Here is a 21,458-nt window from a genome sequence, read left to right as displayed (position 1 = left end):
CATGAATTTGAAGAAATTATATTGGTGCCATCTTGCTGATAGTAAAAATACTGGATGCATTTGCTACATATTTATTAAGTTTCAGGAAGCTCTGCAGAGGAGTTCCTGTTACTAGGAGGCAGAAACCACCCTCTGTGTCTGGGCTAAAATCCCCAGGAAAGAAGTTTGAGAACAAAAATGCTTAAGCAGTCATTTTGTAAATGAAGATTAGGAGGGAAGCTGTAAATAATGAGATATTTAAAGGATGGCTCTGAGGTTTCCTTGCTGTCTAGTCTCTTTGATAAAACCAAGATCAGAAGACAAAAAGAATATGGTAAGTATAATACTGAACTTAAGAGTAAAAAAACTTGTGTTTTTCCTTCTGTGGAGTTTCTCATTTGACTAGACATGGTTCTTATGGGCCACAGAAAAAGGATGCTGAAAAAATGAACACGTGGAATTGTTTAGATAGTAAGTTGGCATGTTGGTGTTAGTCATTTTAGATTTTACTTTTGATATCATCAGATGCAATACAAGTTAATAGTCTGTTGATGAAATTTGCAGACAAAACTGGATTGAGAGGTGATGCACAATCAAATCAGAGTTATATGAAAAGGAAACTGAAATTGAGCTTGTTTATTGTATTTCATTAGAAGAACTACAGTAAGGCTATTGTAAAAGTCTCCATGTACTTTGGTACAGAATCAATAGTTGAGCAAAGCTCCAGCAGTATTGAAATAGTCATCTCGATGAGACTGCCAGCCCATCACCCACACAACTCTCCCATCATTCCAGGGTCTGTGTTTTTGCCCTCATACATACAGATTCTCACACAGAGGTTTCTGTGCTCAGAAGTGCACAAATGAACAATAGTATAGATGAGAAGATGTAATATAGATGATAAGATGAATCTCATGCCAGTGTTGTTCTCATCTGAGGAGAAGCTTTAGATCCACTTGCTCCCCTGATGTGATGTGTGACCTGAGGGGACACGTGCTCCTCACTGGGGCCTCAGCCCCATGGGTGGTGGTCAGCCAGCAGGGACTGCTGTCACATTGTTCCTGCCCAGAATCTGCTCATGCAGACCTTGCATTGGCACCAACCTTCCAGTGGCTTACAGACAGCCCTCTGACAATGCTACCCGCTGTCATCTGGTCATGTTTTCTTCCTTTTCTCCTCCTCTCTCTTCTCTGGTTTGCTTCACCTCCTCCATTTTCTTGTTCCCTGCAATGTAAGCTACATTTTCGCCTCTGCCTTGTCTAGATGCATCTGTTGAGGTTATTACCACATTCTCGTACTTCATTGTCTACAATATTTTTAGTATCCAGCCTTTTCCTTGTTTTCTGTGATGCTGAAACCTTCATACCACAACTTAGTATTTTCTACTTTGACTTTTGCAGTTAAAACACAGTTTATTTGAAGAAAGAGGAGGGTCGGATAGAAGCGTTAAAATCTGGTTCCAAATATTTAGAAAGGAGCATGCCAATTTAAAGAGGGAGAATTTTAGTCAAAACCAGTCCAATTATTTACAAGAATGAGACTAAAGAAAAAAATTGGCCCCTTTAACTTCTCCTTTGGGCAGCAGTCACAGCAGCATGCTTTGCAGTGGAGATTGTAGCTTTGGCAGGAAAGTAGTTTGTTCCTTGTTTAATAAAAAATGAAGCTCCTCCCGAACTTGGCCAAGTTGAAAGCTTTTGGGACAAATAAAACCGGTTCAAGGAACATAGTGAAGTGTCTTTGATTTTGAACAATTAAAAGATTTGATTTCTTTCTTCCGATTAGTTTTTTTATCATTGCAATCTCAGGCTGCATGTGTAATAATCCTCCTGAAACACTGAGTGTGCTTCAGTTCTGAACATATTTTCTCATAGTACTGCACAGGCTGTTTCAACAATGTGTAGCTGGAGTGATTCAGCCAGGGACTGGAGACAAAGCCAGGCTTTTCCTGTAATGGCTGCTTGTGGCTGGGCTGGGCTGGGCTGGAGCTGAGCTGGTCTGTGTTGTGTGACTGCAGTTCAATCTTTCTCCTTCTTCCTGTCATCCCATCAGCATGTAAGGAAAAAACTCAACCCACTGCTTTTAAAGGTAGATAAACTCTCTTTTAAAAATAGATAGGGTAAGAGCTGCAATGAAGGATGGACACAGATTAGAACAAGGAGTAAGAAGAAAGAAATGGGCACTGAGTCAATGTAAGGGAGTATGGGAGAAGCTGGAAGCTGTTGGAGAAGGAAAGATGGAGCTTGTAAGCTGAGAAGACTGGGGGAAAGGACTTAGAAGTAGTGGCCTGGAGTCACAGTAATGCTCAAATGAGACAAGAAGCTGGGGGGACGCTGGTTCTGCTTATGCAAGAGACTGAAAATCATTGTGCTGTTAGCCGTAGGGTGCAGGAGAGGAGGAGATTGGATAGGAAAGTAGGAATGGCAAATTTGCACAGAGACACAGGCAGAATTTTACTGAGACTGTCTGAATAAGGCAGAGCTTTGGGACAGCCCTTACAAGTTCAAGATGTGAGAATGTGGATGGGTCAGGCAGTCAGAAGTGTGGGAGCTGAGCTGGAGGCGTTCTGCAGGGTCATGTGGAGTAAGGGTTGGAGAGAAGCCATCAGGAAATGTGTCCCCATGGGAACCCTGTCTGGTCCAAGACCAGAAATGTGAGACGTAAATCTGTAGATTCTTCCTCCTTTTGTGCCCCTATGTACCTGTGGTTGGCAGTGCCTGTGCTGGCACACTTGTGGCCCTTGTCTGTGCTGCTGGAAACACAACTCTAGGGGCATCAGCTCAGGGGATTCAGGAGGTCTCAGTGTTTCAGTTGTGCCATGAATGATATGGATGGGGGTAAGAAGAGGTGGTGTTTCTCTTCCCAGCTGGTTTTACAAATTATATAGTCACATGCAAAAAGTATTTCAAGGGACCACTTGGAAATTACTGAATAATTACCACTTTTGCTATTCTTTTGATCTGTCAGATGTTGACATTAAAAACAGTCCTTGCAGTAGCACACTGTCACATGCAGAGGGGATAACAGACCCAGTTGTGTGATCCTGGGTATTTTTTACTAGAGAAAGCTGTCACCTCTGAGGTCCTTGGCCTGTTTGCTGCAGATGTTTGAGCTTGCTTAATATACTGGGCAGGGCTTGGAAAAACTGAGCTTTAGGAAAGACAGGGAAATTCTGGCCTTGCCTGTGTGGTTCAGCAACTGAGCAGTCTTAAATCACTTAAGTGAGGCTGTTTCTAGGTTGTCACTGACTGGTTTTTCCTCCCTTCCTGTTTGCCTGACCTGGGGTTTGATTGCAGAAGTAGCAAAGCCCACACAGTTGGAACTGAGCTTGGTGGCAGTGTTGCTTGGTTATACAAAATGCCATATAAACACCAAGTGCAGTGAAACTTAAAGAGTTCCAGTGATCAAGTAAGACATTGAATATGAATAAAACTTTTAAATCTTGATTTCTGGGTCTTGAAACAAACTGTAAAATAGGTACTGTATCACAATAAATCCCCATCCCCGTGGGCTTTTGGAGGTGAATTAGACTGAGCTTTGCAAAATGTGTGAGGTTTCTTTGGATTTGGTATGTCTGAAAACAGGAGCTGAAGTGTTCATAGTGTGTGTGTGTGCTTGAATGTTCTGTGTGGCCATAGCAGTCACGGGATCATTCCACTGCCTTTCTGCTTGCTGTAATAGAGAGAAACTCTGTGGTCACTTATGGGAAAGATTTGGCAGATGCAGAGCCTAACCACCAAGATGTAAATCTTTTAGCCAGCAAAGCAGCTGGGCATGTGACTAGCCTGTTAGATGGCTTCTGTATAACCTGCTGCTGCCACTTTCTAGCCTTTCAGATTACTTTTCTGTGGTTGCTGTTTGTAGGCAGGAATTTTCCCATCATGTGTCATCATGGTTGCAGAAAGATTTAGTTAGATAAGAAAATTGTATGTTGAAAATGTTAGCAGAGTTAACCTTAAAGCATACTTACATGGATCATTTGCATTTCAAAATGTCTTCCTGAATCTCTGGTTAGCTGTCCATGCCATGTGCACTATATATTTGCTGTGAAGCTTAAAAATAAAGTAGGAAAATTCGTGTATGCCTTTTTTTGTCTTTTCTTTTTTTTTTCTGCGTTCCTCAATGGCTTTTTTATTTCTTCCCCTTCCAAAGGTCCGTACTCCTTAAATGGTTATAGGGTGAGAGTGTACAGACAGGATTCTGCCACCCAGTGGTTCACTGGCATCATCACTCACCATGATCTCTTCACCCGCACTATGGTGGTTATGAATGACCAGGTGAGCATGACCATGACCATTGATGGATGATACAAGAAAAGCTGCAAGTCACCTGTGTCTTGGGAGGTTCTAATGTTTGTTGGGAGCATTCAGAATCACTCCAAGCTGGTTCAATTCCAGCAGACTGAGGGTATCACTGCACTGAAACTACAGCACAACTGCATTGGGCTGTCAGTTAAATCCTCCTGCAGCTGAGTATTTGTGCAGTGATATGATTAATACCAGTCCTACACTTTGTTCTGCTGCTGCTCTTTGACTATTGAAGTCTTTGAAGTAAAGCAATCCAGTTTGAAGAACTGGTCTTCCCTGTCTGCTCTGTTGAGAATTTCTTTTCCCAAGAATGAAATCTTTCAGCACTGCAGTAATGGTTACCTTTTCCAAGCCATTGAAATAGTCACTTTCTGCAATTTATTGAATTAAGCATTTACTGCAGCCCCAATTTATATTTGCCATGGTAGGTTTTAGTTTTATTATGGAATTTGATGTTGCAAAAGAAGTTAATACTGGTATTTTTAATGGCAGTAATGAATTCTATTTCAGGAGAGTAGGGTGATGACTCAACAGTAATAGAGTGAATGACCCATCTGCCTTGAAATGACTGACAAAACCATGTGTGACAGTAAAAATTTAAGACTAGTCTATTACTCAGATATGTTCTTTCCCCTAATTTGCTCAAATTAGTATTCCACAAATGGTCCTTTTTTCACTTTGTGCTATGTCCTTTGAAAATATTGTTAGCATTTCCTACTTTATGAAGTATACCTCACTAATAATATTCAACAGTTCTAGAGTTGTTCTTTCCAGTCATTTTGGTTCTGGTAGCAGTTTTGCTTCTGTTGAAAGCAGTACTGTAATGTGCTTCTGCTGTATAATTTATAGTATATAAATTTTATAAAATATTTGTATATTGTAATTACTGCTTAGGAGTTATTCTATGAATAGCTTGTTAAATCTCAAATTTGCAGGTTAGTGAAGGGGAAGGAATGGGTGGTGGGATACTTTTAGCTTTTTTAAAAAAATTATTTTTACAATGGCACGTAAAGACACATTTGCTTGGTTTGACACTGTTCCCAGCATTTGTTGTGTCATATGTCAGTTCTGCTTGTCAGGATTAAGCAGGCTTTTCTCTGATTAGTCTTTAGCACACAAAATAGACTGGTGAACACTGGTACAGAAAATACAGATTAGGCATTGTCTGAACATCTGTGGATTGTTATTTTCTCTCTTCTCTTTTTTCTTTTTTTTTTTTTTTTTTGCATAAACCAGGTGTTAGAACCTCAGAATGTTGATCCTTCTATGGTTCAGATGACCTTTCTAGATGATGTTGTTCACTCTTTGTTGAAAGGTGAAAATATTGGAATCACTTCACGCCGACGGTCTCGTTCCAACCAGAACAGCAACACAGTTCACGTAGATACATTTATCTTCTTACCTAAATATTTTCATATATTGCAAATGTTAAAAATACATGTTTAAAGACACTAATTAACATTGCATTTAAGTCAATTAATAACAAATTATTTTTAGGGTCATTATACACGTGCACAAGCAAATAGTCCCAGACCAGCAATGAACTCCCAAGCTGCAGCACCAAGACAAAATTCTCACCAGCAACAGAGGAATACTCGGCCAAATAAGAGGAAAGGCTCTGATAGCAGCATGCCTGATGAGGAGAAGATGAAAGATGAAAGATATGATTATATAGGTCGAGGAGGTAAAAGTGGTTAATGGAAAGGGTGGGAGAGCTTCCCAAAACTGTATTAGACTGAAAATCTGATATATGTGTTTTTATCTTTTGCAGAAAACCCCAAAACCAAAAATAAACACTTTCTTAGTAAAAGAAGAAAACCTGAAGAAGATGAAAAAAAACTAAATGTGAAGAGACTGCGGACAGACAACATCTCAGATTATTCTGAGAGCAGTGACTCGGAGATTTCAAATAAAAGATTAACAGATTCATCTTCGGAGCAAAATTCAGAAAATGAGTTAAAAAGCAAGAACTCTTCAAAGATAAATGGAGAAGAAGGAAAATCCCAAACTACTGAGGGAGTAGAGCAAACACTAACTGATAGACAGTCTCCATGGGATGAGGTGCAGCAGGATAAAAACCATGAAGAGACAGAAAGACTGAAGTCATCGGTCTTGGATCATCAGGAAAAATCTTCACTCCATGCAGCGGAGCAGCCAACACTTTATGAGCAGAATGCCGAGGATCCACCTGTTCAAGAGTGTAATGCAGAAAAACATCATACTGTGGAGTTAAAAAATGAGCAGTTTTTACCCAGGCCTCCTACTCCTAAGTGTGCTGTTGATGTTACTAATAAAAACAACTCTGAAAAGGAGAACCAGGATAATGCTGCAAGTACCTTTGGTTTGCAAACAGTTCAGAAAATAGAATCCCACAGCAGTGATTTAAAGCAGCAATTTGCAAATGCAAATTTCCTTGAAGCAAGAAAACAGGAAGGCGATCAAAGTTGGGTTAGCAGTGTTGGTAAAACGGATTTGACACAACCTGGGGTTGTAAAAACATTACCAGTAAATGAACACTTAAATTCTGAAAAATTGCAGTATGGCTCATTTATGTCTCCGTTAAACGTAGCTTCTCTAGCAGAAGAGAGTAAACTGCGTAAACAAAGTCCAGTCCCCGATTCTGTGAAGTCAAAATCTAGTGCTTCAGTTGATCATCCTAAAACAAAGTCACCTGATGTTAAGCCTAAATTCACCCAATCTTCTGATACTGTGAAGTCGAAGGTTAGTTCCCAAAACAGCCATGCTACTGGATTAACAAGGTCAGCCAATAAAACTGATCATGATTTGCCTAGGTCTAGTTTTCATCCGGTTCCAGCTAGAGTTAGTGCTCTAGAAGCTACTAAGAGTCCTCTTATCATTGACAAGAATGAACATTTCACAGTATACAGGGACCCCACTCTGATTGGACAAGAAACAGGAACTAATCACATTTCACCTTACTTGCATCAGCATAATTATCCTCTGCATTCCTCATCCCACCGAACCTGTTTAAATCCAAACGCACATCATCCTGCATTAACTGGTTCATCCCATCTGCTCTCTGGGTCTTCAGCTCAGGCTCCCTTGTCTGCTATTAACCCTCACCCCCTTAGCAGCGCATCCCACCATTCTGTTCATCACCCTCATCTACTTCCCGCAGTGCTGCCCGGAGTGCCTGCTGCCTCCCTGCTGGGTGCCCACCCGCGACTAGAGACTGCTCATGCTAGCAGCTTAAGCCATTTGGCATTAGCACACCAGCAGCAGCAACAGATGTTACAACACCAGTCTCCACATCTTCTCGGACAAGCTCATCCTTCTGCTTCCTATAATCAGCTAGGGCTTTATCCAATTATTTGGCAGTATCCAAATGGAACACATGCTTACTCAGGACTCGGTCTGCCCTCCTCCAAATGGGTCCACCCAGAAACTCCTGTTAACGCGGAGGCTTCCTTGAGAAGGGTAAGTTGAGATCCTTTATAATGACGTATTTAGCTGGGCCTGGTGTCTCCCAGCAGTGATTTCCTTAGGTACAGATGTGGTCGTTTGTGTCACACTGAGTAATGTTGTGATGGTGGAGTTTTTAAGTAGGACTGGAACTGCAGCAGTAACTACTGTCTCATGGTGGATGTGTGTAGGGTGTTTTTCCAGACCTTTATTTCCTAAGAATTCTAAAGAAAGATGAAATGTTTGATTTTAATTTATAACTAAGGGTGAGGTCAGCCAGCATGTTTGGGAACTCAGGTTCACAGGGTAAATATTTGCTGCCTGAAACTGTGTACCATTGTGTAAGTGAAATACTAGGAGAGGTGAGACAGTCGTCTTCATAGTGAAATTTCATACATGCTCACTCAATAATGGTGAAAGACAGAGAAGGAAGGAGTACTAAATCCAGTGGGAAGTTCTGGAGAGAAATACTCTTGCATTTCTAAATGTTTCAAGCACACTGTACACCCATTTCTCTTGTCGTTACACCTATCTGTGTACCCTTTCTTGGAGTGTTATTTTTCTCCCCTTCTGTTTCTTGTTGACACACATCTCTGCCTTCCCATCTGCTTTCCACTCCTCTGTATTCAAGTCAGGGTGATTCCTCTGTCTGTCTGCTGAGTGTAACCACTGCAGTCTCAGAAGAGGTGGTTTGTGTTTTTCAGCCTAGTGCCCAGTGTGGTGCTGGGGTTTGGCAGGCAGACGTGGCAATTACAGGAAAGGCTTTCTTAGCTCCTGAAGGCTTGGGATATGGCATGCTCATTGCAGGGGCCTCAGAGGAATGGTGTAAGATGAAGCATGTGTAGTGCAGACAGAAACTTTGGAGAGCTTTACTGCCAGCTTCAATTAAACCACCACTGAGCATGTGCATACTGATCTTCAGAGGCTTTCAACTTGGCCTAATTTGGGCAGATTTTCACAGGGACCACAAAAGGCATGTCACTGACAGTGGTCCTTCTGCCAAATTGCAAGCCTTTGTGTCAAAGCTTGACCTTCTGAATGGTTAGAAAGATTTTTTTTTTCGGTTTTTTTTTTTCATTATGGGGAAGGCTGTTCCTCCCCAGATTCATTCTTTAAAAAAGCCAAACCATTGTGGCTAAGTCTTTCCCAAAACAGTCAGTTTGAGTTGGCCTTGTAATATGAAGTGAGTTTGATCTAAAATGTGATAAAATCAAAATGTAGCAGTGAAGAAAAGCCTAAGAGAAAAAGATAGGTGGATTTATCTTTTCGTGTTGCTGCCTGCTCCACCCTATACAGAAGTCCATTTGAAAAGAACTTAAGATAGATGTTGTTTTCACTTTGGCTGCCTGAAGAATGCAGCCCTGCATACTGAGGCACGTAGCTTTTTAATTATGTTGATATGTGGCAATTGTCTTGTGGTGACTTGTCTTCTGGCTCTTGCACTGGAGGCCTTTTTTAAATAGATCTTAGAAACCCAGAATGGGCGTTTCCAAGGTCGGTTTGCATGGATGCCACAATCACAGAAAGGGATCTGTGTTTGAGCTGTAAGAGCAGCAGCAGCAGCCATCCTTGGCTCAGGGCTGAGCCTTGTCTCTGAGCTGAGGGAAGGGTGCCCCAATCCCACCTTTCCCTGCTGTCCTTGGGGGGCTGTGGCAGCTCCCTTGTTTGGGCTGGGCACTAGATGGTGCAGGTGGAGTCAGGAAGCTGTTTGAGCAATGCTTGGTGCTCAGGGAGATGTTCCCCAGCTCCTCTAGGGAGAAGGTGACGGGCCTTCTTTGCATAATACTTTAATGCAGCTTACAGGCTGCTCGTGAGAACTCCCCACGGCGTGGGAACTCCTGGCCGAGGAAACGTGCGCTAAAACTGTCAGCACAAACCCAAGTGGCTGCTTTAAATATTCAAAAACACAGAAATCACAGCTTCAAAGTTGTAGCACCTGCGGATCTATGCTGTGCTGTGTGCATGTGTCATGAGAGCTCTTGGCTCCCCTTCTGCTGCTGCAGTTCCCTACTAGAGTTGCCAAGTCTGAGGAGAAGGATAGGGATGGACTGGTGAGGAGTGTAGGAAGGGGAAGGAGGTAGGGATGGACAAGCACCTGAGGCTTTGGGGTGTGCACAAAAGCTCTCTCTTGTCCCCAGTTCCTTCTTGGCTTGTCCCCAGCACTTGAGCCCCACTTAACAGGTGTCCTGCTTTTCTACTCTGCTCTGTGCACTTTCTTGTAAGCAGGTCTCCTAAGCAGAGGGGAGAGAGAGCTGCTCCTGGTCTTTTCTGCAGGCTGTTACTCAAGTTTCAGTAAAGATATGAAAACAGAAACTTAGCAAAGTAGTAGATTAAAAAGTAGTTTCATAGATTAAGATTTGCCACTGTGTCTGAGCAAGGAGGCCCACCTTTGGAGTGTTTAGGCACACAGCATAAAATTGGGCTGTGTGTTTCCCATGCTGCACAGTATGGCAAGTGTGTACATCTATGATTTTAATAGCGTGATGATGATGATCAAGCCAAATAAAAATGCCTGACTAAATAAAGCAGATTAATTAGGATTATCATACTTAATCATTTGGTTGGGGCAGGAGACGAACAATCCAGGAAAGAGATACTTACATCCCTTTTACTGAGATTTGTCATAAGGCTGGAGATAAAATTGCTTTTAGAAATATCAAGCCATATTTGTATTTTTTAAGAAATACTTAATGCAATTCTTTGAAGAGGTAATGGTCTTTTTACTAGTGAATATAAGTGTTGTCAGATTGTCATTGGTTTGTTAATTTTGATGAGCTTGAGATGCTGTTCTGGAATTAACTGCTCATCCTGAGTACTGGGAAATGAAATGGTTCTAAGAATGCTTCTGAAATGTGTAAACTGCTTTGTATGCTGAAAGTCTAGAGGAAGTAGAGTCATATTTTATTTAGTTGGTCAAAAAAAGTGACTTAAAATGTTAAATTTTATTTACTATCTGTGATTTGGTACTGAAATATATTACTTTACTTTGATCATTGGTAGGACTTGGTAGAGTTACCCTTGTGGTCCCATGATTCTTTTGAAATCTGATTTTATTTTTGTTTTGGTTGATGTCAACAGAATACTCCCAGCCCATGGTTACACCAGCCCACCCCAGTGACCTCAGCTGACAGCCTTGGTTTACGGAGTCACATTCCTGTGCGGCCTTCCAGCGCAGATCCCCTCCGGCCTCTCAAGCTGACCACGCATTCCAGCCCGCCTCTGTCCAAAAGCATCGCAGAGCATCGCAAAGAGTGCGTGTGCCCTTGGTCTCTGTGTGTGAGGGTGCATTTCTGCAAGTGATGTTGCCTTTCAGCTTCATTTTAGTTTATTCATAATTGCGGGTGCCTGTGGGGGACACAGGCTTGTCACTGTGTTGCCTTGCTGGGACTTGGTGTGGTACTTGAGTTTGTGAGTCATTTGAAGACTTCTGAAAATTGTACTTGATATAGAGGAAAGTTTATTTTGTGTTAATAGATAACTTGGTTCAGGGCATGGGAAGAAAGGTCTTCCGTCTAGCACATGGTACTACATTGAGGCTAACCTGTGTTTGCTTAACCTTTCTTCAAACAGAGAACTGGAGAGGAAAGCTTTTGCTGAACCTTTGCGTTCTGTCACCACTGCGCCAGTGAAGAGTGAGCTGGAGCAGAGCAGAGCACAGACAGCAAAGGAGAGCCATATGCACAGACATTATGCAGATCCAATGTTGAACCAGCTGCCAAGGCCACCGCAGGAGTCTGGGGAGCGACTGAGCAAATACAAAGAAGAACACAGGCGGATACTCCAAGAAAGTATTGAAGTTGCTCCTTTTACAGCTAAAATAAAGGCACTGGAGGGGGAGAGAGAGAACTACTCCAGGGTAACATCCTTATCTTCAAGTCCCAAAAGCCATTCAGCAAAATACGACAAAGATGCTGAACGCTCTGTGTCAGAACTGTACAAAATGAAACATTCAGTTCCACAGAATTTGCCACAGAGTAACTATTTCACTACCTTGTCTAACAGTGTAGTAAATGAACCACCAAGATCGTACCCATCAAAGGAAGCTTCAGGTGTATATGTTGATAAGCAAACTAATTGTCCTTCAACAGCAGCTAGTGCCCAGGCTCTCCCCTCCTACATTTCTTCCCTTTCAAAACCGCCACCTTTAATTAAGCACCAACCGGAAAGTGAAGGCTCTGCAGGCAAGATACCCGAGCAGCTTTCACAGTCGGTGCAGTCTCACTCTCTAAATTCTTTCAGAAGTGACAGCAGGAGCCCTACTCAGTTGTCAGTCTCATCTACAAATACACTCCGGAGTATGCCTGCCTTGCATAGGGCCCCTGTGTTTCACCCTCCTGTGCACCAGAACCTGGAGAAGAAGGAGAGCAGCTACAGCAGCCTTTCACCTCCAACTCTAACCCCTGTTCAACCCGTTAATGCTGGTGGTGGCAAAATACAGGAGTTGCAGAAACCACCAACTTTAGTACCTGAGCCCAAGGAAGCCCAAACTGTTTACAAAGGCACTTCTGAGCAGAATTTATCAGAAATGTGGAAGTCTAATAATGCCCCAAATAATGAAAAAGTGGATTGGCACACTGAAAGAATGAGTGGAAAGTCGCAGTCCGCTACAGCATCTGTTATTGTGCGTCCTCCTTCTAGCACAAAATATGAGAATGTACCAGTAATGCAGTCTGCTTCCAAAGAGCGAGTTAGTGAGAGATCCTCAGCTGTGACAAATCCAGCAGATTGCCTGAAAACAGCGGAAGCCAGGGAGACTGGAAGAGTCATACTGCCAAATATGAACTCAGACAGCGCTCGTACACAGTATGAAAAGAAATTTGCAGCTGTCTCGCAGGGCAGCATTCCTCGTGCTGGCACTCCTACCACAACCATCATCTGCAGCGCCAAGACGGATGTCACTGCACCGGCAGCAGTGACCACCAGCGTGTCGAGCCGGGGCAGCTCTGCGGTGACGGACTCGGCGTCGAGCGCGGTGTCCTGCGCGCCGCTGGAGAGCACGGCCCCGAGGGCAGCCAGCCAGGGCCAGGGCCAGGCGCAGCCCCAGGAGTGCAAGGTCAGCACTGCAGCTCCGGTTACATCCGCCGCTGGCAGCGCTGCTCAGCCCAGCTCGGCGTTCCCCACCTCTACCGACTTTGTCCATTTGAAAAAGCACAAGGCAGCGTTGGCCGCAGCTCAGTTTAAAAGTAGCAACGCCGCTGAGGCTGAGTCCAACTCTGTGAAAAATCAGACATTTTCAACCTCGCTCTCCCCAGACAGTGCTATCGTCTGTAATACAATAAACAAAGCGAACTCTGTAGGCAGTGGGCAAACTTCCCAGACGAGTCAGCCAAACTACCACACTAAACTGAAAAAGGCTTGGCTAACAAGGCATTCAGAGGAAGATAAAAACACTAATAAAAAAGATAATTCAGGGAACAGTGTTTCAGAAATTATTAAGCCGTGTACTGTCAATTTAATAGCTTCTACATCAAATGATTTGCAAAATAACATAGATAGCAAAATTTTGGCAGATAAGTTTGCGAAGGAAGATAAGCACCCGAGGAGAAAAGGAAAACGAACGTACGAGTCTGGCTCTGAAAGTGGTGACTCTGATGAAAGCGAGAGCAAGTCAGAGCAAAGGACTAAACGGCAGCCCAAGCCAACTTACAAAAAGAAACAAAATGATTTGCAGAAAAAAAAGGGTGATACCGAGGAAGAAGTGAAGCCAAATGGTGTTCTTAGCAGGAGCGCCAAAGAAAAAAGCAAGCTGAAGTTACAGAGCAGCAGTAACAGCAGTGAGTATATTAATCTGATTTGGAAGACAGAGAAGTGTCTGAAGTCCAACACTGTTAATCCTGGAGGGTTTGTCATGTACCATAGCTGGGAAAAGAGCTAAAAAACATGCCTGTGTAAATGAGTAGATCCTGATTTATCTGTCTTGAGGCCATTTGAAATAGCCTGGTGTAAGAAATAGACCATTTTCTGTATCTGTGTTAACAAACTGGTTCTTGGCCTAAAAATAAGCAAACCATCTTGTTTATGCTGTCCATTGGAATTGAGCAGGCTGGTGCATATAGTTATGCCACTTGTATTGAGCTCTCTCTCTCTCTCTCTATATATATATATATATATGTTGGGGTTTTTTTTATTTTAAGATCTAATGCGTTTATTTTTAGAGCACTGCTGGAGGGAAAGATTCTCTGTTGTTGAACTCTAACTCATCCTTTGATCAGAAAGCCAGAGGCAGTTCCTTGAGAGCCTGGTGCCACTCAGTTATGATTTGGTTCATGTAATGAAAGGTTTAAGGGAGAATAATTTCACACTCCTAACTAGCATGTGTAGTACATGGTGTTAACATCCCTCTTGTTTAAGGAATAAAAAACTTTAGGGAAATACAAATTTCCATTTAAATTTAATACTGTAACATATAGCAGATCGTAACTAGATTAATCTGAAAAGAGAAACTGGTCTGCCAACATAAGGGATTTTATTTAAAAACTTGCCTTATTTTTATCCCAATTTATTCTTCTCCAAGGATTCTTCTTTGTCTTTGGTCTGGTTAAGTATTTGAGAGTCTACCATTAAATTACTTCTTGTAAGACTTTTTAAGCACAGGTAGCAAGAAAATGAGCAATACTGCCTGTAATTACATTCTGTGGCTTTTCACTGTCTGGTGTATAAAGTTACTCTTCTGGTATCTGAGAGTACTTGATCCTGGATTGTACTGGGTGCTGGAAGTGTTGTAGTCCATCTGAAGTATTCTAGATATTTGGTCCTGTGGTAATAGTACTACTTTTCCTTTCTGCTCCCAAGTAAAGGGAAGATCAAGGCAAACATGCCTGTAAAATGTTTTCCAAATTCCCTTCTTAAAGTAAGCTGTGTTCTGATGCTGTTTTGGAGAGCCCCCAGGAGCACTCAGAGCTCCGGGCTGTGAGGATCCCTCCTGCACAGCCAGGCTTTTCACAGCTCTGCACGTGCTGAGGGTCTTCCAAGTGCCTACCCACAGAGCTTGAAGTCTAGCAGCTACCAGATGACAGCCAGGATCTCTTCTTCCAAGGCAGAAATTATTGTTTTAGACTAGTAAACCTGTACATGTGCCCCTTTTACTCCTCAGGTTTCAATCCAGTTACTGTCATGCCTTGGGTGAGTGTGGAATGTGGTTTCTAGGCCAAGAACTGAGGCATGGGCAGTCTGTCACTAGTAAAGTTTGCACAAGTCATCTCTGGCAAAACACCAGTCTGCATCCAGGTACCAAGTCCAAAGTTAACACCCTGACCCTTTTATCATCCTACATCAGATCCCTGTTTACAGGACATGAACTTTCAAGAGCAGTGGTAGATGAAATGACAGATAATTCTCTCTGTCTGCAGATAAGAGTGGTGCCACTTTCAAAACTCCTTAAAATGAAACTTGGTTAAATGACAACAGGGTTCAGTTTCAAAACCTGTATGTGAAAATTGCACTTATTACTCAATAGACTTGCTCCTCATGTTACTCAGTGTCAGATCTGCTGACTTCAGTATTGAAAATAGAATTATACAGCTTGGCCTTGCAAAGCCAATGAACCAGAGTGTAAATGGATTCTGTGAATATAGCTGCTGTTCTGTAACTTTAAAAAAAAGTTTTAAAGGAGTTGGAATTTGGTTTTAGGTTATTTTTTTTAAGCTCTGCTTTTATACATTAAAGTGTGACTCTTTTTGCCTACACCTTCAGAAAGAGAGTACAAACCTAACTTTCTTGCAGTATTGTATGTCTTTGCTTTTTTGTCAGAATGAGATTTTGAAGATGGTTTTAGTAGAATATCTGGGGAATAATGCACCTATTTTAAGGAAAAATGTAGTGTCTTGGGAGCTTAGCAGTTACTTAAGTGTGCTCCTGCCTGTGCAAGTCTTATTGGTCCCTTTGCTTTTTTCACTTCGGTGCTGACAGGCAGGCAGGTGGAAATAAAAATGAAATACGTTATACAGGTAACAAATGTACCAGAAAAAAATGTTGAATTCTGACTATCTTGTCTGTGATGTGTGAGGAAGCAGTGCCAGTACCTCATCTGAAACTGTCCTTCCTTTGCAGCTGGGATACCTCGCTCTGTGTTAAAGGACTGGCGCAAAGTCAAGAAGCTGAAGCAAACAGGAGAGTCCTTTTTGCAGGATGATTCTTGTTCTGAAATAGGACCAAACTTACAAAAATGCAGAGAATGTAGGTTAATAAGAAGTAAGAAAGGAGAAGAACCCACTCACTCACCAGTGTTTTGTAGATTTTACTACTTTAGGAGGTAAGTGTGCCTAATTTCCTGGTAATGTGGTGCTTCAGCTTTTAAAAATAATATTGGCAAAGGGCTGGCATACTTGAAAGCATGTCTGATTTTTCTGGCTCAGTCTACCTGATAAAAGAAAAAGCATCTATTTTAACAGTATTTACATTTGCATTTCTTTTGTGGATCGACTTCATTGCTGTTTTAAAAGCTTCATAGCAAAGACATCAGAACATCTGCCTGCTGTACCTTAGGCAAGCAGAAAATACAGCACATCACCATTACACAGGTGTCTGACATTTGAAGTGGGATTTTCAAAAGGCAAGCTTCACTTTTTCTGGACAAGTTGTACAACCGCAGAGTTGCACTTACTTGTAATTGTTCTTATGCCAGTATATGGTGGGAATGTTGCTCAGGGTTTTCTGGGAGTTTTCTGAGGACAGAGAGGAGTTGTGATCTCCTCTTTTTGGAATTAATGGCCCATCAAGGAAAACTCATAAGGAAGAAAATTTCCTGGGGTTCAGGAAGCTCCGAGAAAGGATAAAACAGCTTCAGTTTGTAAATGAATTGTGCTGTCAATATTAATCCAACTTGTATTTGACAAGAAGCTGTTCCCTAAATGTGGTTTAATTTTTTATAATGAATCTTCAGTTACAAGACTTGGTAGATCTATAGGAATCATTTCAAGGTCAGACTCTGAATACCTTCTCTGTAAGAATATTTCCTTCCACATTTGGCAAGGTTGGAATTTTGGTTGATTTTCTTATTTTCTTCCCCCGGTATAAAGGAGAGAACATAAAAGTTTGCCCACATTTAAAAAAACCAGTATGGAATGTTTTTATTGTATTGTGGTAAATTTTACTGCAGTTAAATTATTTTCATTGTGTTTAGTTAGTAGGTCTCGAATTGCAAAAGAAGTTTACACTTCTTTTAGAAATTGTTGTTTTGGAAGCTGAAAGTTGATAATTTCATTTTGTTCATTTGAATGCATGTCTAAATGTTGTTATTGATATGTCCAAATTCAGGATTGTCTCGATGCCATAAATTCCTTAACTGTTATAATCACATCTGTATAATGACTTATCCTGTTTTGGATAAGATGGAGTGATTGTTACCACTTAAAAATAGGCTAAGTACAGTCAGGGTCAGTAGAATGGCCCTGGGTAGGGCAACAGGAAAGCCTTTGAAAGGTCACAGTGGATACAAAAATTTCTGTTGCTGATTTGTTCTGCCTAGAATAATTTAAATGTAGTGTTTGAACCCATGTTTTCTCAGTATGAGAGCAGTGGGATACAAGAATCTATAAAATACAAGTCAAATTGAGTCAGTATAAGTCAATGTCTGCTGTCATAGACATTCCAAAAATTGAAGTTGAGGAGGGAAAGTGGGTGGAACCAAACTTTGACCAAAACAAAATAGAAAGAAATTTTTTCTGTCTGCAATTTTAAAGGAGTAATAAATGCTAGAGGGAGAGAATGAGTGAATGGAATGGAAAAAAGTTCCTAAAAGGTTAATTTTAGTTTTCATGCTTCCTTATTTACCTTTAAAAGGTATTTTCATTAGTAAGATTTATTTTAAATTTTAAAGATTATGTAGGATGATAATGTGAAAAGAAAACTTTTGTGTTGTAAGATACAAGCAGCAAATAAATTGTAAGTCACAGAGTATACTGATACATGCAGTCAAACTATCTGTTTTCATTTTTAGGTTGTCTTTTAGTAAGAATGGAGTGGTTAGGATAGATGGTTTCTCCTCTCCTGATCAATATGATGATGAAGCGCTGAGTTTATGGACACATGAAAACTATGAAGATGATGAACTGGACCTAGAAACTTCTAAATACATTCTAGATATCATAGGGGATAAATTTTGTCAGTTGGTAACCTCTGAGAAAACAGCCATGTCCTGGGTGAAAAAAGACGGTAAGGAGCCCTCAAAGCTCTCGAGTGTTCTGCAGTTTTTCTTGGATGACCATTGCTTCCCTTTGTACAGCTCTCTTCCCCTGGCTGTTGGATTTTCCTAGGAGGACATGCTGGGGAGGGTTCCTTCCTCAGTGGGCCAGCCCCATCCCCTCTCTGTGCTGGTGGCTGTGCCAGGCCGGGCCCAGGCTCCTGGTGGGCTTGGAGTAGCCTCCATTGCCAGCTTGGCCTCCAGCCAGAGCAGGCGGCTCCCAGCCAAGGCCTGTGGTGAGCCAGCAAATGATGTTTGTGATGTGTCTCCTTCCCAGAGCAGAGGAGGGGAGTGGGGCAGTGTAGGTCCTGCAGAGCTGTGCTGACACTGTCCCCTCCCCTCCAAAGCAACCCTCCATCCTTCTGGCCCACAGCAGATGAGCACAGCCTGGTGGCTCTGCTGATTCCAGGCTGTGTGAGGAGGAAGTGGAGCAGAAAACATGTACTAGCCAGGTCTCCGGAGCAGGCACCTCCCTCCCCTTCTGCCAGCTTCCACTGGCCAGCTCACTGCTTTGGCTGCCCTTTAGATCAAACATGTCCTGTGGGCAGTCAGGTGAAAAACCCCCCTGAGTGCATGGGTTAAAAGTGTATGCTGAAAAAGTTCTTCATGCTTGCAGCAATTTATTTTCTGTATTACTTTAGTCTGTGCTTTCTGAATGCCTTATTTCTTTATAATGTGTTGATAATAGGTAGCATTGAAGGGGATGCTGTGTAATGGAACTAAGAGGCCAGCTCTTGATGGCCTGTTCATGAAGGATCACTTTCCTCCCCCAAAACCCAGTTGTGTCTGGGGGGAAACTTATGAATGCTTCATCTATAAAGACTATTCATTCTGTGCTTTGCATTTAAATTTCAGTCCTTTTATTCTGCTTATTTTGTATTTCAGCCAAAATTGCATGGAAGAGAGCAGTGAGAGGAGTCCGTGAGATGTGTGATGCATGTGAAGCCACATTATTTAACATTCATTGGGTCTGCCAAAAATGTGGATTTGTGGTCTGCCTGGATTGTTACAAAGCAAAGGAAAGGAAAAGTTCTAGAGGTCAGTTTTTTATGAACTAGAGTATTGTACAGGCTGTTTATTCTCATTTGCTGCAGAGCTGCTGATTCACTAGAGCTGTCTTTCTGTAAAGTGTTAAATTACTTCTTGTGTGTATTGGTTTCTCTTAGATCTTTTTTGCCTCCTTTTTTTGCCACTAGATATAGAATCAGTCATTCTGAAAGCAACTGCTGTGGGGGCTATTTTAGCTCTTTGTCCACGTTTCAGTCTTTTTGTGGGGATTGCTTTGCCTTGCCCCTCAAGGTTAAATCTTGTTCTTTGGTTGAGACTGGTGCTCAGTCACACCTCCCTGTTTATGGTAACTCATTGCTGTTAAGACTTGCCTTGATTTAAATGTTTTCTGGAGTCCTCCCTTCAGAAGTGGCTTGTCATACTGATGTAGCATCCTATTTTATAGTTTTATCGTAAAAAAGAAGGAGAGAAAAATACTTGGAGGGTATTTAAAATGAGTGTTAATGGAAGTTTCACAATCCATAAGCCTACACATATATGTGGTTTATCCTGTGCTCTAATGGAAATGTCTGCTTTAATCTGGAGAGAGAGAAGTATAATCAGCAAACCTCTGATTTCTGGGTGACCCAGCTGGGTTGCAATTGAAAGGGGGAATGACTTGGAGGATTGATTTGGGCTTGGAGCCCTCAGCTGTGACACTGGAGTGCAGGCTGCTTGGTGGAATGCACTGCCTTCCCTGGGAGGCAGGCATTGTGCCCTGGCACAGTTCTGTGGTCAGACACTGTGCCAGGAACTGATTCAAGGATAATGCTGTTTTGAAAAGCAGTTCCATGTTTGTCATAGCCTGTAATGTCACAGATGTGAAATGTTAGTAAAATAAAGCTTAACTGTTAGGTGGCAAAGCTTTGCCAAATGGAGAGTCTCACCCACTTTGTCCCCGGCTTGCAGTGACAGGCCTCCTACACTGAAGTTTTTAGGGAGCTAATGTCAGTATTTTCCTGCACTGAGAGCAGTTGTTACTGCTTTAGTGCTGGAGGCTGCTTCAGCAGCTCTTCAGGGGCTGCAGTCTGTGTGTGCCTCCATCTGACGTGGCTTGGGATTCATGCCAAACATTATTTACCCTGGTGGGAACACACAGTCAGAGGCTTTTTATAGCATGTGTTAACCAGCCAGGAAAGTTTTAGCAAAATGTCTTAGAAGTTGGAACAAGCAGTAGAAAGAAGGAGGCTTCTCTTCAGTTTTCTTACAGGGAGGACTTTCTCCTTTCTGTTGATTGCAGTTTTACGTGTGAGAGCAGAAGTACAGCAGCTTCCCTTGCTGCAGATTAATTTCTAATGATGCTGTAGGATTCATGTGAACTGTGTTGCTTCTTTGGTACTCTCTGAAAAAACGTTCAGAACCACCCACCCATCTCTGTATAATAGGACTTTATATTACACCATTTTTCCTGGAACCAGGAGTTGTTTTTACAGTTGCTGAATGTAACAGAGAATCCCCTGGTTTTTCCCTGCTTCAGCAGGAATGTTAAAGGTTTAAATATTCCAGATTCAGATCCTTATCAATGACTTCTCTTATCACTTTACTACATGAGTGAGTGAATATGCAACCATTGTTACCTTCAGACAGTTTATGGCACCATCAAGTGGGATGCCATTTTATGACATTTCCATGAGGAAATAGATTAAGTAGATACATACTGCTTTGTTGTCTTGATTTATTTATGTTTGTGACCAGTTGGATATTCAGATGTTTTAGGTGCAACAAAAACTACTGACTAGCTTATAAATTTAAGGAACATTTGAAACATTATCTGAAGGAACATTTGAAACACTGGATACCTACTACAGTGTAAGAAAATGCTTTAAATGTGTTAAATGCTTCCTGTGTTGTGTTCCTTAGTTTAAATTGCTGGAGTGAGCAAACTGGTAAAAGACTTGAAAAAATTTCATAAAATTAGCAGTTCAGTGAATAGGACTGGGGATGGAAAGAGAAATTGTGTTCTTTCTGTCCCAAAATCACATAACAGGTTGGTGACCAGTTGCTTGGCCAGACATTTTTTACTCTCATTCTTCTTGTGTATTTTTTTAAACATTGCAGATTTCAGGAGAGTCTTCCTTAAAGTTTTTAGAAAGCATCTCCTACCAGTTAGGCCCCTTCTGCTGGCATCAATGATTTTCAGCCAGTACATAGAGACTTAGGGTTTCAGGGTTGATTTAATGTGCCATAAATCAGTGATGCAACTTCCCTCTCCTTTGTGCCACCAGCACCTCTGGTATAGCTGTATCATAAGCTGAATCAGAGAGATGACTTGGTTAGAAGTTCATCTTTTTGGCTTCTCTGGGGAACTCTGGTTGAAAGAGACACTTCCAGTTGGAGTGTGGACTTTGTTAAATTAGATGAACCATAAAATCACAGCCTAATTATGTCTCTTTTCCATGGTAGGATTCATCCAGGGAGGCTCATGGCTTTAATAGCAACTGTAAAGGATTTCAGCCTGTGTTAAATTGGCAACTCACTAAATGTGATAAAGGGAAAACACTTTGAAATTTGGAGGTAATTGGCAA

The 21,458-nt window shown here is 41.8% G+C and overlaps 1 protein-coding gene across 6 annotated transcripts in view; it reads left to right on the top strand.

The window, feature by feature from the left end:
- Window positions 1-21,458, top strand: part of JMJD1C (jumonji domain containing 1C) — a 159,178-nt gene that overhangs the window by 121,002 nt on the left and 16,718 nt on the right. For 5 of the 6 annotated variants that reach the window (XM_059476569.1, XM_059476574.1, XM_059476570.1 and 2 more), the window contains 9 exons: window positions 4,129-4,253; window positions 5,520-5,663; window positions 5,781-5,967; window positions 6,055-7,721; window positions 10,785-10,957; window positions 11,277-13,480; window positions 15,756-15,957; window positions 17,644-17,858; window positions 18,772-18,924. In XM_059476569.1, the coding sequence (XP_059332552.1) occupies window positions 4,129-4,253; window positions 5,520-5,663; window positions 5,781-5,967; window positions 6,055-7,721; window positions 10,785-10,957; window positions 11,277-13,480; window positions 15,756-15,957; window positions 17,644-17,858; window positions 18,772-18,924 (5,070 nt within the window). The remainder of the gene's footprint in view (window positions 1-4,128; window positions 4,254-5,519; window positions 5,664-5,780; window positions 5,968-6,054; window positions 7,722-10,784; window positions 10,958-11,276; window positions 13,481-15,755; window positions 15,958-17,643; window positions 17,859-18,771; window positions 18,925-21,458) is intronic. The other variant, XM_059476571.1, reaches the window with a different exon arrangement.

The sequence above is a fragment of the Ammospiza nelsoni genome, chromosome 8 (genome assembly GCF_027579445.1).
Source record: "Ammospiza nelsoni isolate bAmmNel1 chromosome 8, bAmmNel1.pri, whole genome shotgun sequence".
NCBI lineage: Eukaryota > Metazoa > Chordata > Aves > Passeriformes > Passerellidae > Ammospiza > Ammospiza nelsoni.
Note: the sequence above shows the minus strand (reverse complement) of the source record. Positions and strands in the feature narration are given on the sequence as shown.